Below are 13,575 nucleotides of genomic sequence, written 5' to 3' on the forward strand. Positions count from 1 at the left end.
TTTGAGGTATCTCCATATTACTTTCCACAGAGGTTGCGCTAGTTTGCAGTACCACCAGCAGTGTATGAGTTCTCCTATCTCTCCGCATCCAGGCCAACATTTATTGTTTGAGGACTTTTTGATAAAGGCCATTCTCACTGGAGATAAGTGATATTTCATTGTGGTTTTGTTTTGCATTTCCCTGATGATTAGAGATGTTGAGCATTTTTTCCTATGTATCTTGGCCATTAGTCTATCTTCTTTTGAAAAGTTTCTGTTCATGTTCTTTGCCCACTTTTTGATAGGGTTGTTTGATTTTTTTCTTGCTGATTTTCCTGAGCTCTGTATAGATCCTAGTTATCAGCCCTTTATCGGATGTGTAACATGCGAATATTTTCTCCCATTCTGTGTTTGTTTGTTCTCATGATAGTTTTCTTGGTTGTGCAAAAGCTTTTATATTTGATCAGGTCCCATTTATTTATTATTTTTGTTGTTGTGATTGCCTTTGGGGTCTAAATTCTTTGCCTAGGCCAATGTCTATAAGAATTTTTCTGACATTTTCTTCTAGGCTTTTTCATAAATCTTTCTACCCCCCTATATTTCCCTCTTAGAAATGATGATAGGCTAGGTCACGAGTGTAAGATACATTGCTTATATTCATAGATCTCATCTCATTCTTTGCTGTATCCTCAAATACCAGGCACTTGATATTCTCCTCATGTAATTCGTGTGTCTCAAATGAATGGGCTCCTTGAATTTTCTTTAATACATAGGAGCTTTTACCTGGCTCAATCTGGTATTGGTTCATCAAGGTTCATAAAGCTAGAATAGAAATTGTTCATCCTTATCCCCATTGTTCAGCTGAGCTGTCATTACCTCGACTTTTAGCCAATAATAAAACCAGGTACTAGATGTCTGTATGTGTAGGGATGCGTGTGTGCGTGTGTGCGTGTGTGTTTGTTTGTGTGTGTGTGTGTGTGTGTGTGTGTATAGTAGTATGGTCTTGTTGGAGGAAACAGTGATATGAATTGGCTGGATGATAGCTTCTGGCTTCTAATTCTATAGTGTTAAATTCCACCATCGTCATCTACCTCTCCTGAAGTATCCTCTCACCACACTGGATTTCTATACATAGTGTTTTCTCCTCTCAGGACTAGACTATGAATGCCTGGCTTAGTGTTTTTGGACATCCACATTTCCACAATTCTAAAACTTTCTGGATCGCTTCCTAAAAGTAAAGGACATACAGCATACCTTCACAAGAACCCTCTAGGCAACACTGTATTTGGTGCATAATTTGAGGATCAGGAGTGAGATTGGTGTGCGTAGGAACCTAAATTATTTAATCTTCCAGGTCTCCTTTTTTCAACTCAAATATCCTCTAAACAGAGTCTGTGTATAAATGTCCTAGGATGGTGAGTAGTAACTTCTCTGTTTCCTAGTGTACAATGTCTGCTAGTCTTCTCTCTTCATAAGTGGGAAGAATTCTTCATCATTGTCAAATTCATACACCTAACATAGCTAATGACATTTATTTTGTCAAGTTTGGTTTTAGTTATTCTACTTAATTGAGAAAATACTTAACATTTACTACATGCCAGTTGTTACTCTGATCTCAGCCTGTATCAAGATGATTAAATGTCCAATCTTGTGCTCAAGAAGAGCAAAGTGTGGCCGCTACTGCTATCTAGGAATTGAAGCAAATTGTGTCTGCTGCTTCCTGGCAGCCTCATTGTCCTGGATCAGGCATCATCCTGGCTCTGCTGAAGAAATGGTTACATAGCCCCTTTATTTTTTGCTCTTTTATGTAATTTCTAAAGTGTTCTCTCTCCTTTTGTATTTGTCTTTCACTTCTTAAAAGTTATTCTAATGCTCTTGAAATCTTTTCTATTTCTACCTTGAGGTTGTTTGCAAACAAAGGAAGAGAAAATGTAAGGAAAAAGAAGAGGTAAACATATTTCCTCCATAATTTTCAAGACATCAGAATTTCTCTCTGTGTTTTAACTTTCCTAGATAGTAAAAGTAAGCAGTTAGGAAAAAATAATGCACAAAGGCACTGAATGTGAAGAAAGAGGAAGTGACATCTTCTCTATCCAAATGGCAAAATGTCACTTAAATAACCACAACAGCCAAAGATTAAGTAAGAGCTTTGCCGAGTGACAGGTTTCAACACAACCAGTGAAAGAGAATGTCTTATAGCTACACACAGAACCCAGCAGGAGGGCAGCTGGCTCTATAAGGTAGGCTTTGCTTAAAGGTCTAGTTTTCAGCTTTGCAAGATCAGCATATTTATTTGTTCATCCATCTGTTTACTTTTTAAACTATAAATAGTGATTATCTGACTATGGGGATTTAGTCACACTAGCCCACACTCAAAAGAAACTGGATCATACTCTGGATGGCCATTTGTTCACGTTCAAACAGTCAGGATCCCACATGCTAATAGATGTTAGTCATCTGGGAGGGGAATTCCCTCCACTCGCATGCTCATGTTCACATAAAAGATGAAATTAGAAATAAAAATGCTTATTGCTGAGCTGAGAATAAAAGGAATGGAAATAAGTCATTTCAGGGAATTTTCCATCCAGTTTCCATAGTTGGATGGGTTAGTTTTCTCCATTCTGAAAATGGCCAACAGGTGCCAGGTGCTTGTTTTGTCCAGGCATTGTAATAAGCACATAACTATCATCCAATTTTCATGACAACCTATTGAAGTATGTGTGATTATCATTTACACATAACAGACGAGGATAATGAGGTGCCCGAGGTCACACCCCAGTGCAGCCTGGGGCCATGACATGAACCCTGGCAATTCAGCCACAGATTCCTCTGTCATAGCCATGAGACTCTCTTTCCCACTGAGACGTTACGCTACAATTCCTAATCCCCATTTTCTGTAGTTACAGAAAAGCACCATTTGCTCATTGTAGAGTCACCACCATATACTTGAGTAGGATACAGCTACCTTTCTACTTGCTAGTTCTAGACATTACCCAGGGGGTTAAATGATACATTTTAAATTATTCTTACTATCTTTGCCTCCAGAACACTATCATTTTCTGACACAGTCCCCAACTCAAGTGACATTTTAAAAGTGCATATACAATTTAAGATTTTTAAAGAATGGGGAACCTGTAAGTCAGAAAAAAATTAAGAAAACTCACAATCTGTTTCATATATTCTTTTATATTCTCTACTGATCTGGAAAAGTCACCATTTATTGCATGAATGTTTCCTCTTTCTCTGAGTTTGTCTAGACTTTCTTCCCAGAACATCCCAGCAGGTATAGAAAATATGTTATATTGGGTGGATACTGAATGGGCACTCTCAGTCTGGAGGCCCCCATCCAGGCACTCCTGTCAATAAATCTACACTTTTAAACGACTTTACAAAAAAAAAGTACAAATAGAAAGGAAAGGGCAAAAAAAAGGAAAACCGGAAAACCCAGAAAATGAAAATTTCAGTACTCACTATTTAAAAGGTATTCATCACCAAAAGTCTTTAGAGCTTGCTCAGACTCCGCCTTTCAGGCAGTCCTGCAGAGTCCTGCTGCTCCCCAGGGGCCCTCCCGATCTCTGTGCTGCTGACCCTGGTGGTGCTGTGCTCAGGCTCTGCCTGCTCTGAGTTGGATGCGACCTGCCTCTGAGCCATGGCAAGAGGGAAATATTCACCTTTTTGAGTCACATGGAGAGGCTCTCCGTTCTGTCATGTCTGAAGGACAGGACTGACTTTAGATTTCCCCAGATACCTGTGGAAGGGAGCCAGCTGGAGATGACACAACCCACAGCTGTCACGCATGAGATGCTCCAGCGGATCTTCAACCTCTTCAGCACTAGTTACTCTCCTGCAGCTTGGGATGACACCCTTCTGGAAAAATTTCTCTTTAGACTTTATAGCAGCTTGATGACCTGGAGACCTGTTTGGAGAAGAAAAAGAAGGTGGGACACTCGCTCCTGGGAAGTGAGAACTGCAGACTGGCTGTGAAGACGGCAGGTCCAAGGAATCCATCTGTATGTGAAAGAGGAGCACAGCTGCTCTGCTGGGAGATTATCAGCGCGGGAATCAGCTGGTGCTTGCTCTTTATCATCAAGTTCTCGGGAAAACTCAGGAAGTAGAAAGATGTCGATTCTAAAAAGAGTTCACGTGGTCGACCCAATTGCTATTTTCTAAGACTCTAAGTGCAGTCTTCATCTCTATACTGGATAAAAAATAAGTATTAGCAAATATATAGGATTATCTTAAAACTGTATTAAATGCCATAAATTACAATAAGCTCTTAAGAACAGAGAAATGTACAATCTATTTTTGTAGCTGAAATAACTTTTATAATTTATATATTTAAATTATTTAAAATATCTATTGTTTATAATTTTTAAATATTAATTATAAAACACTTGTATATTTTATAGAAGACTGATGTTCATTTTTAAGTTGCATGGAAGTAAAAACAATTTAAAAAAAATACAGTTTTCTTGTTCGCACATACTTTGTGAATAAAAACCTAACCCAAAGTCTGATCCCACAAAATAAACCCAAGCAAGATACCTGAATGAAGAGGGAAAGGTGAGCCTAGCACGGTCATGGCACAGTGTACTTTTTTCCCCCTCCAAGTTCTAGCTCAGGATGCCACAATGTACGTTTTGAGGGTCCGGGAGAAATGGAGAGTGATAACTATTGAATATATACAGGGTTTCTATTTGGGATGATGAAAAAGTTCTGAAACTAGATAGTGGTGATGGTTACACAACATTGTGAAGGTACTAAATGCCACTTAATCGTATACCTTAAAATGTGTAGTGTTATTTTATGTAAATCTCATTTTTTAAAAAAAGTGAAGGATAGAAGGTCTGTCTTCCTTACACACACCCCCATTCTTGTTAGCCTACTTCTGACTTCTGCAAATTTATTGATGATTTATCCCCTACCCTCCTGTGTCACTCCAGGAGGACAACTTGTTTGGCTTAGTGCAAACCCTTCTTTCTCCTTTCCGTAAATTCCTATGAAAGGCATGATTATCCTACTTGACATATTTAGAATGTCTTGTTACTCTAATCATTTCTTATGTTCATGTTTTTCTAAAAGATTGTAAGTTCCTTAAGGGCAAGGAAAGGCCACATCCTTTTAACCTCAAGTCATCTAGCCCAGAACTTTAAGTAGGAGGGCATTTAAATGGCTGCTAAGTAGTTAATTCTTCAGAGTAGCGATCAGGACTTCCTCTTTCATAATGTCTTATTTCGTTTTCAGAGCAGTGCAGAGAGGTTGTAAAGAGTGTTAACAAAAGTGAAAATTTAAACATTATAAAGTAGTTATGTTGACTTAGTAATTAGTGTTTTTGTGAATACTGCATTATTTCTAATCTTGTCTAGTGGGCTACTCTTGTTTTCTTTTTTAAATATGGCTCCTTGCAAGCAGGAATGCTTTTTAGCCTCTTGCATAGTTTACTGCAGATCCTTGGACTGCAGTAAATGCCTCTTGGTCTGCAGCTAATGCTTCTATATTTCAGGAGATGGGAGAGAATGAAGACCTGGTTAAATTATAGAAAAGCTGTAATCAATAACATAGATGAGGAACTGGGAACTTACAGTGTCTCAAAACCAAAGGATAAGACTTTGAGAGGATAAAGGGGGTTAAAAATCTCGCATAGACAATAACAAGAACAACAACAAAAAACAAGCAACCCACATCAAACAAGGACAAAGGATTTGAACAGACATTTCTCCAAATACAAATGGCCAGAAAGACACATGACGATATACTCAGCATCACTAATAATTAGAGAAATGCAAATCAAAACCAAAATGATACCACCTCACATCCATTAGGATGTCTATTATCAAGGAAAAAAGAAAACAAGTGTTGGCAAGGATGTGAAGGAGTAGGAATTCCCATGGGAATGTAAAATAGTGCAGTAGTTTCTAGCAGCAGCTTTTCATTCCAGTGTCTGGTGGCGAAGGAATGATTACTCTAAACAGTGTTCAGAGAGAATGGGAGAAACCAAAGTCTGAAGGAGAAAATGGCCTCCCCAGCTAAGTTCCTTCCCATATTTATTTCCAAGGACACGTACAAAAGGTCAGGGCCCTTTGCTGATTTCTTTAACGACATCCATATAGATCAGCTGTTTTCAGCTGACCTTTGCACACACTGAACAAGCAGCTTTGGGTAGAGCTTTTTCACCTGTCCCTTCATTCACCCTGCTCACGTTCTTTCCGTCCATCCATCCTTTCTTCTAGGCCCAGACCCCACGTGTCCCCCTTTTTGTTTATTTAAAATTAGAGACGGAGTGTGAGTTCAAGAAAGAACGATGTAAGCTTCAGCCAGTGTGTTTTTATAACAGCGTTGGGAGGTCATTGATTGGCGGATCCATCCTTACTAGAAAGTAAAAAAGACAACAAGTGAAAAGATGAAGCACGACTGGTTGATAATACAGATATTTTTAGGTGGTCATGAGAATGCAACATGCTGTATTACGTAAGTTGGTAACACACAGGAGGATTAGAAGAATGATAAACTACTGACTGATATTAAGCCGGTCTGTTCCATTTTTCTGCCAGGAACGTGGAGGCAACCATACTCCTCCAGTCCATGGAGTCATTGGTAGTCAGAGGGATCTCCAAGCCCCACCATGTTAGGGGCTTAAACACAGGCGGGTTTAAGAAATGAGCCCAGTAACTGTGGCTGTACTGCCTGGAAGAAACAAAAGGAGAAAAAGGCTGCAAAGCAGCCCTAGGGGTACCTGACTGCTATTATGGGCAACAATAGCCAAATACAACAGAAAAGTTTTCCCCAGGGTAGGAGGAGCTCCCAGTTGTATCATCATAGCTGAGGCCTGTGTCTCTAGTTGTTTCAGTTAAGCCCAGGTGATTCCAGGGGCTGTCATGGTGTTACGGCTGGAGGGAGAAATGTTTCATTTGTGGAGTCGGGTTGTTGGGTTGATTCTTCCAGTTCATGATGTAGGCAGATTTGTCAGGAAGAGAATCACTTGGGACCTGTAGAAGTTTGAATGCAATCATATCCTCTTCCCCATGTTAACACACCAAAAGGGCCATCCCAGGTAGAAGAATTGTGAAAAAACAATCTTAAATCAATTACACTCAAAGGCCAATTTCTTGGAATTGATGACAGCTGGGGAAGGCTGGGTTGTAGAGGTCCCGCTGGGACTATAATAGCATTAAGAGCTCTTAGTTCCTGCAGTAATCACCACTTCTTGTTCTTTTTAGGTATGAAAAATACAGGAGTGTTCCATGGGCTCAGAGAAGGTTCTATGTGTCCTGCTTTAAGTTGGTCCTGGACAAGAGATTTTTAAAATATTTTAATTTATCCTGCTTAATGGGCCACTGCTCTATCTAGGTGGGTGAATTAGTAGCCCATTGTAAAGGTGTGGGTTGTATTGGATGCAGTGGCCCCTAATGAAAAGACTGAGTAGTTAGAAGATTCCATTGTTCTAGCAAATCTTGTAAATATTGGCCCTCTCATAGGCAATGTTGAAAAGCAGATGGTTTACCAGGGGAGAAATAGAGATCCCCTTTGAGAGGAGGAGGAGGAGGAGGAGCAGGTAGCTGTTCCTCGTATTGAACTGCGGAAGGCGATGGGGGAAAGAATGGCTCAGGATTGGGGAATTTTATGGCAAGGAACCCTGAGCAGATGGAGGAGGAGGAGGAGCGGGTTCCAATGGATTAGAATCTGTAGGAACATGTAAGGGAGTCAGCAGTGTTCGCACCAGGCTCCATGTAGTTAACACAGCAAAAGGCACCGGATTCTTGAAAACCTTCCCTACTTGTTCCCAGAGCTCTGAATCTAACGTGCCATCATATGGGAACCAGGGGCAATGCTGTCTTACTGCGCATAGGAGTTGTAAAGCTTTTGGTTCGACAGAACACTGGGCAGCCTTTAAGAGTTGTTGCAAAGTGCGCAGATAAATTCGCTGATCTTTTGTCAGGTGCTGCCCCATATTGGAAATCCCCTTCTGAACTATGCGCATTGGTCCCTCTCCCAAAGCAGCGGGCGGGCCTGTCCCTTACCGGGATGAGTCCCCTTGTAGTCCAGACGACGAAAACGCTCACTGGATGCGTGGATTCCTGAGTCACGTCCAGGTCACCACTTGTAGCTGCTGCTTTTCGCTCTGGAGCTCGGTAGCGAAGGAATAATTACTCAAAACACATAGTGTCTAGAGAGAAGGGGAGACACCAAAGTCTGAAGGAGAAAATGGCCTCCCCAGCTAAGTTCCTTCCCATATTTATTTCCAAGGACACGTACAAAAGGTCAGGGCCCTTTGCTGATTTCTTTAACGACATCCATATAGATCAGCTGTTTTCAGCTGACCTTTGCACACACTGAACAAGCAGCTTTGGGTAGAGCTTTTTCACCTGTCCCTTCATTCACCCTGCTCACGTTCTTTCCGTCCATCCATCCTTTCTTCTAGGCCCAGCCTCCACAGTAGTTATGGAAAACAGTATGGCAGTTCCTCAAACATTAAAAATAGAGTTATCATATATCAAGCAATTCCACTAATGCGTATATACAGAAGAATTTAAAGCAGCATCTTGAAAAGATAGTTATTAATATATACCCATGTTTACAGCAGCAGTATTCACAACAGTCAAAAGGTAGAAGTGATCCAAATGTCCACAGATGGATGAACAAATAAACAAAATGTGTTCTATACAGACCATGGAATATTACTTAGCCTAAAAAGGAAGGAAATCCTGATACATGCTACAACATGGATGAACCTGGAGTACATTTTGCTAAATGAAATAAGGCAGTCACAAAAAGACAAATGCTGTCTGATTCCACTTACATCAGGTACTTTTTCCATAACTACTGCACCATTTTATATTCCCACAGGGATTCCTCTTTCTCTACATCCTTGCCAACATTTGTTTTCTTTTCTATTTTTTTCTTGATAATAGCCATCCTAATGGATGTGAGGTGGTATCTCATTGAGGTTTTGATTTGCATTTCCCTAATTATTAGTGATGCTGAGTCAAATTCATAGATACAGAAAGTGCAGAGGCTCAGGAAGGAGGAAACAGGGAGTTACCGTTTAATGGGAATAGAGTTTCAATTTTGCAAGATGAAAAGAGTTCTGGAGATTGGTTTCACAACAATATGAATATACTTAACACTACTGAACTGTTCATATAAAGATAAGATGGTAGATTTTATGGTATGTGCATTTTACCATAATTAAAATTTTAAGATAATGTTTTTAAAGTTTTGCACAACATCTGGTTATCACTACATTATTGGTGGAAAACAGCAGCAATTTTGTTGAATCTGAGCCAATGTTTAAATTCTGGCTTATCATTGATTAATTGTATGACCTTGGGAAACATACTTAAGCTTTTTGAGCAGCCTCAGTTTTCTTTTCTATAAAATGAGAATACTAACACCTTCCTTGCAGGATTGTTGAATTGATTAAATAAGATAATGTATGCAGTGCAGAATAACACTTGGCCCCTAAAATAGATGGTTATTATTGTTGTTATTTAAAATTGAGAAAAGTCTACTGAATTTGTCAGTCAGGTCCTTGGTGATCATGAAGTGGGTAATGTAGGTAATGAATTATTCATAGACTGAGTCCTAGGAAGTCTTGAGAACATGATTATAGTATTAAGGAAGTTGTTATCATATCATGGAAAAATACAGAAAAAATTATCTAACCAAGATCCTTAAGGAAACCTCTCAAATTATGAGCTCTCAATATTCTCTCCTTGCTCTAATTTAGGATAATTTTTTTCATGTAACACTTACTAGGCATAGCCTTGTACTGGTTATAAATATTTCATTTTCAAAATTTACATAACAGAGAGAAAAATATGCAAGTAAAAGTATTCTCAGCCCCTCCCTTATGCTCTGTAAAGGGGACAAACTGTATCTCTCAACTATCTTTTCTGTTGGGCTTATTGAGGTAAAGGATGGAGATGCACAAATGCGGCTACTCATGAGAGAAAAAGTCTTCCATGACTGTTAAGAGTGAGACCAGGAGAGCAAGAAAGGCGGCAGCTTACAGAAAGATGGATAAGCAAATGCAAAGACAGGTAGCTGCCATGATGAGTGCGACTTTAAAGAACTAAAGAGGATTTCTCAAGCTTATTTATATTTAAAACATACATATGAATATATTGTCATGGTAAAAAATTTGAAAAATTCATACAGGTAAAAAACTCACCCTTGAGATCTTAGGAGATTCAGCCCAATTTCACATGGCTAATAATTTAATGTCTATCCTTGTAGTCATTTTCTCATATATTTAATAAATATATATAGAAATATTTAGTATATTTAAATAAGTGTTAATTCCGTATATATCATTCCTTAATTTGTTTTGTCATTGAGTAATAGACAGAAATTTTTCTCTATTAGTACATAAAAATAGAATGCATTCTTTTAAATGGCTGCATTGTGTATTCATGTATAAGTTAAATGCATTCTGAAACAACACATCCACAAAATTTTTAGATAGCAATCAATAAGCTGCAAAATGTATCAAGAAAAAATAATATACAAGAAAATCTAAGAAAATCTGAGAGAAGAATAAACACACAGATGGACTTGCCTTTTCACATACCAAATGATCCTAAAAATTGAGACCAAGTGATATTATTACAAGAATACAGAAATCCGTCAAGAAAACAGTATAGAGGTTGAGGAAAAGAAAATTGAATTTCTTAGACCTTTGCATAGAATAAAATGGCGTTTCAAGCCAGTGGGAAAATTGGATGTTGGGACAATCATTTGGGAAAGCCATTTGGGGAGAAAAGCCTAATTCTTGTGTCACGTTCTCGCAGATTCTCCTTGCTGCTTTATGTCTTTATGTCTTGATACTGCACACCTATTAGAATGGCCAAAATCCAGAATAGCAACAACACCAAATGCTGGCAAGGATGTGGAACAATGGGAATTCTCAATCATTGCTGATGGCAACATCACTCTACAGACTTATAATTATGTTGAATGAGCAATTGCCTTCATTATTTGACTGTTGAGGGTCTGCAGGACAAGGTTTAGGTCCTCATCTCGTTGTCCCCTCTATTCGTAAGTGACTATATTCATTCCCATGTCCTCATTACCAGATGTGCTATAAAGAATCTTAAATTAATATTATACTTTCACCCATGGCACTTGCTGTTCATTCTAGAGCCATATTCCCAACTTCCAATAACACTCTGAACTTTTGTATCTCTCATAGAAATGACATCTAATTTTATTTCTTTCCCAATATCATTTGTACCTGAAATTTCTTTTACTTACCTTTGTAGTATTTCATATAAGTGAAATTGGTATTGCTTTTATGTTTCTTTTCCTGTAACATTGAAAGTTTCAACACAGAAGGAACTGTGTTTGTTTTTATTCATCTGTATTTCTTCATAGCAATTCCAAAATCTGCCACTTGGATACTCACTTTATACATATGATGTGAACGGAGTGAATGAATAAGTAAATAAATATTACCATCTATTTTTCAGTTTGGTTCGGAAAACCAGCATTTGGGTTTTGGTTTTAGAATAAACAAATTCAAGAAGTTTTGTTTGATGAGTTTAATAAATAATAAAATACAATATTTAATAAAATGGAAAGGTGAACATGCTTTCTAATTTTAATTCAATGCAAAGGCAAACAGCTGTTGTATGAAAAATGTAAATATTATAAATATATATAAGATGTAATAATAAATAAATGAACAAAAATAAATAAATTCACAATAAATAACATATTAGGGGCCAATGCCCCTGGATCTGAGTGTTTTTAACTTGCTTAATACTCTGACAAAATATTTGCAGAATTAATTCAATAAATTCTGTGACTAAAGTTGAAATCGGAATCTTTTGAAATAACCAAAGACACATGTGCAAGTGTGATATGGCAGATTAGTCAATGAGAACCATTTCAAGATGACCCCGGTTCTCCATCCTTGCTTCTTAACTTTTCTTGCAAGTTTGTTGATGAAGAGAAGGAGCTCATGACTTCCAATCTGACGATTTCCCAGGCACAGTCACTGTAGTTCTTCTCTTGCAGGTAGAGATGAATTCTCCAGAAGTACCTCCTCAAGGCCAGTGTGGGGTCCTTGATCGCACTGGCAGAGTCTTCCTCCACCATCACCTGCTGCAAGCAGGTCTCCAGGTGTTCCAGCTGCAGGTGAAGTCCAGCGCGCAGTTTGACCAGGAGGGTCGGGTTCCAGGCAGCAGAGGAGCGCTCTGTGCGGAAGAGGTTGAAGATCTGCTGGAGCATCTCGTGGAGGACAGACACGGCCTGGGCCTTCTGCAACTGGCTGCCATTCACCATCTCCTGGGGGAATCTGAAGTCGTTTCTGTCCTCCAGACACAAGGAAGTGGATATTCTCCTCATTTGGTCCAGAAGCACCAAGGTCTTCCTGCTAAGCCGACCTTGGCTCTGAGGCAGGTCACAGCCCAGAGACCCAACAGGGCCACAGCTGCATATCACCAAGGCCATCAATAGGGAGAGCAGGAGAGCCATTGTGAAGTGAGGATGCTGCTGACCTGGCTGAGCTGGGGTCTGGGTGAGGCTTGGAGACTTGGACTCTAGGTTCTCTGAAGACATCCTTTCTATGCATGGCTTTTAAATAGGGAACATAGTTTTCATTTTCTGAACATGTCTCTGTACTTTTACTTTCATTTTTTGTTTTCATTTGTGTATTCTCCCTCCAGGGGTGAGGAACCTGTGGTCTTCTGGATCCTTGAGTGTGGCCTTTTGACTGAATCCAAATTTTACAGAACAAATCCTTTAAATAAAAGTAAACTTCAGATGTGTAAATACAAATGGATACTTATCAATTAAATGGAAAATGTTTTAGTGCTAAAGTCATAAGTGTATCTACTACTATATGTGTGTAAATGATCACACACACAGACACAAACTTTACATATTTATATAGCTGTTCTCTGTTCTAGGCACAAAGTTTTAGCACTTATCCTAGTTTCCATTTTTACCCTCCTTCCTTTGCGTAGGAAGTCAGGCCCCTTGGGTTTCTCTATTTGATTAGGGCTTTACCAGACCATTTGTGGCAAATAAGCTCTTTAGCAACAAGAAGGGAGATTTGTTTGCTATTTAGTCACAAAGAAGATGATGATGATTAGTGAACAAGCTTCTCTCATGTTTTTCTTCCTTCTCGGAAACATTCATGGAGGTCTATGTGGTTATGTTTCACTGGGGCCACAAGGTCAGGATTAATACAGACATTGACCTTTCTTCCCACCATTTGCTTACTGGGGTCTATAGTGCTCCTCTGACTGTGTCAACATCCTAGCAGAAATCCTGGTTCCTTTCAGGTGCATGTGGGAGTGGAGATTATAATTCCCAGGTAATTTATACTCACAGCACCACCTCACTCACAAGGTGGTCATCATATCTACTGACGCCTTTTCTTCTGGAGTAACAAAGTGTCCTCAACCCGAACTCTTCCAGACTCCCTCCCTGAAGGCAGATTGGCCACATCCTGATGACGTTAGAACTCCTTTACTGAGGAGGGACTTGTTTCTTTGTCAGCAGAACAATTAACCTTCCAAGACTCTTGCCCTTGCCCCTAAACACTCTAGGACCCTAGCTCTCAGTGGTGACTTCCTCCTCACCTGACCC

The 13,575-nt window shown here is 39.2% G+C and overlaps 1 protein-coding gene across 1 annotated transcript; it reads right to left on the minus strand.

Moving 5' to 3' along the window:
- Nucleotides 1–11,868: 11,868 nt before the first annotated feature.
- On the minus strand, nt 11,869–12,456 carry IFNW1 (interferon, omega 1). The gene has a single exon (XM_012665033.1). It carries the CDS (start codon nt 12,454–12,456, stop codon nt 11,869–11,871), a length of 588 nt encoding a protein of 195 aa, XP_012520487.1.
- Between the last annotated feature and the right edge of the window lie 1,119 nt (nt 12,457–13,575).

The sequence above is a fragment of the Propithecus coquereli genome, unplaced genomic scaffold (genome assembly GCF_000956105.1).
Source record: "Propithecus coquereli isolate 6110/MARCELLA unplaced genomic scaffold, Pcoq_1.0 Scaffold95, whole genome shotgun sequence".
In the NCBI taxonomy this organism is placed as follows: domain Eukaryota; kingdom Metazoa; phylum Chordata; class Mammalia; order Primates; family Indriidae; genus Propithecus; species Propithecus coquereli.

Coding starts and splice junctions, on each gene's coding strand:
- IFNW1 (XM_012665033.1), bottom strand. CDS start 12,456: ATGGCTCTCCTGCTCTCCCTATTGATGGCCTTGGTGATATGCAGCTGT.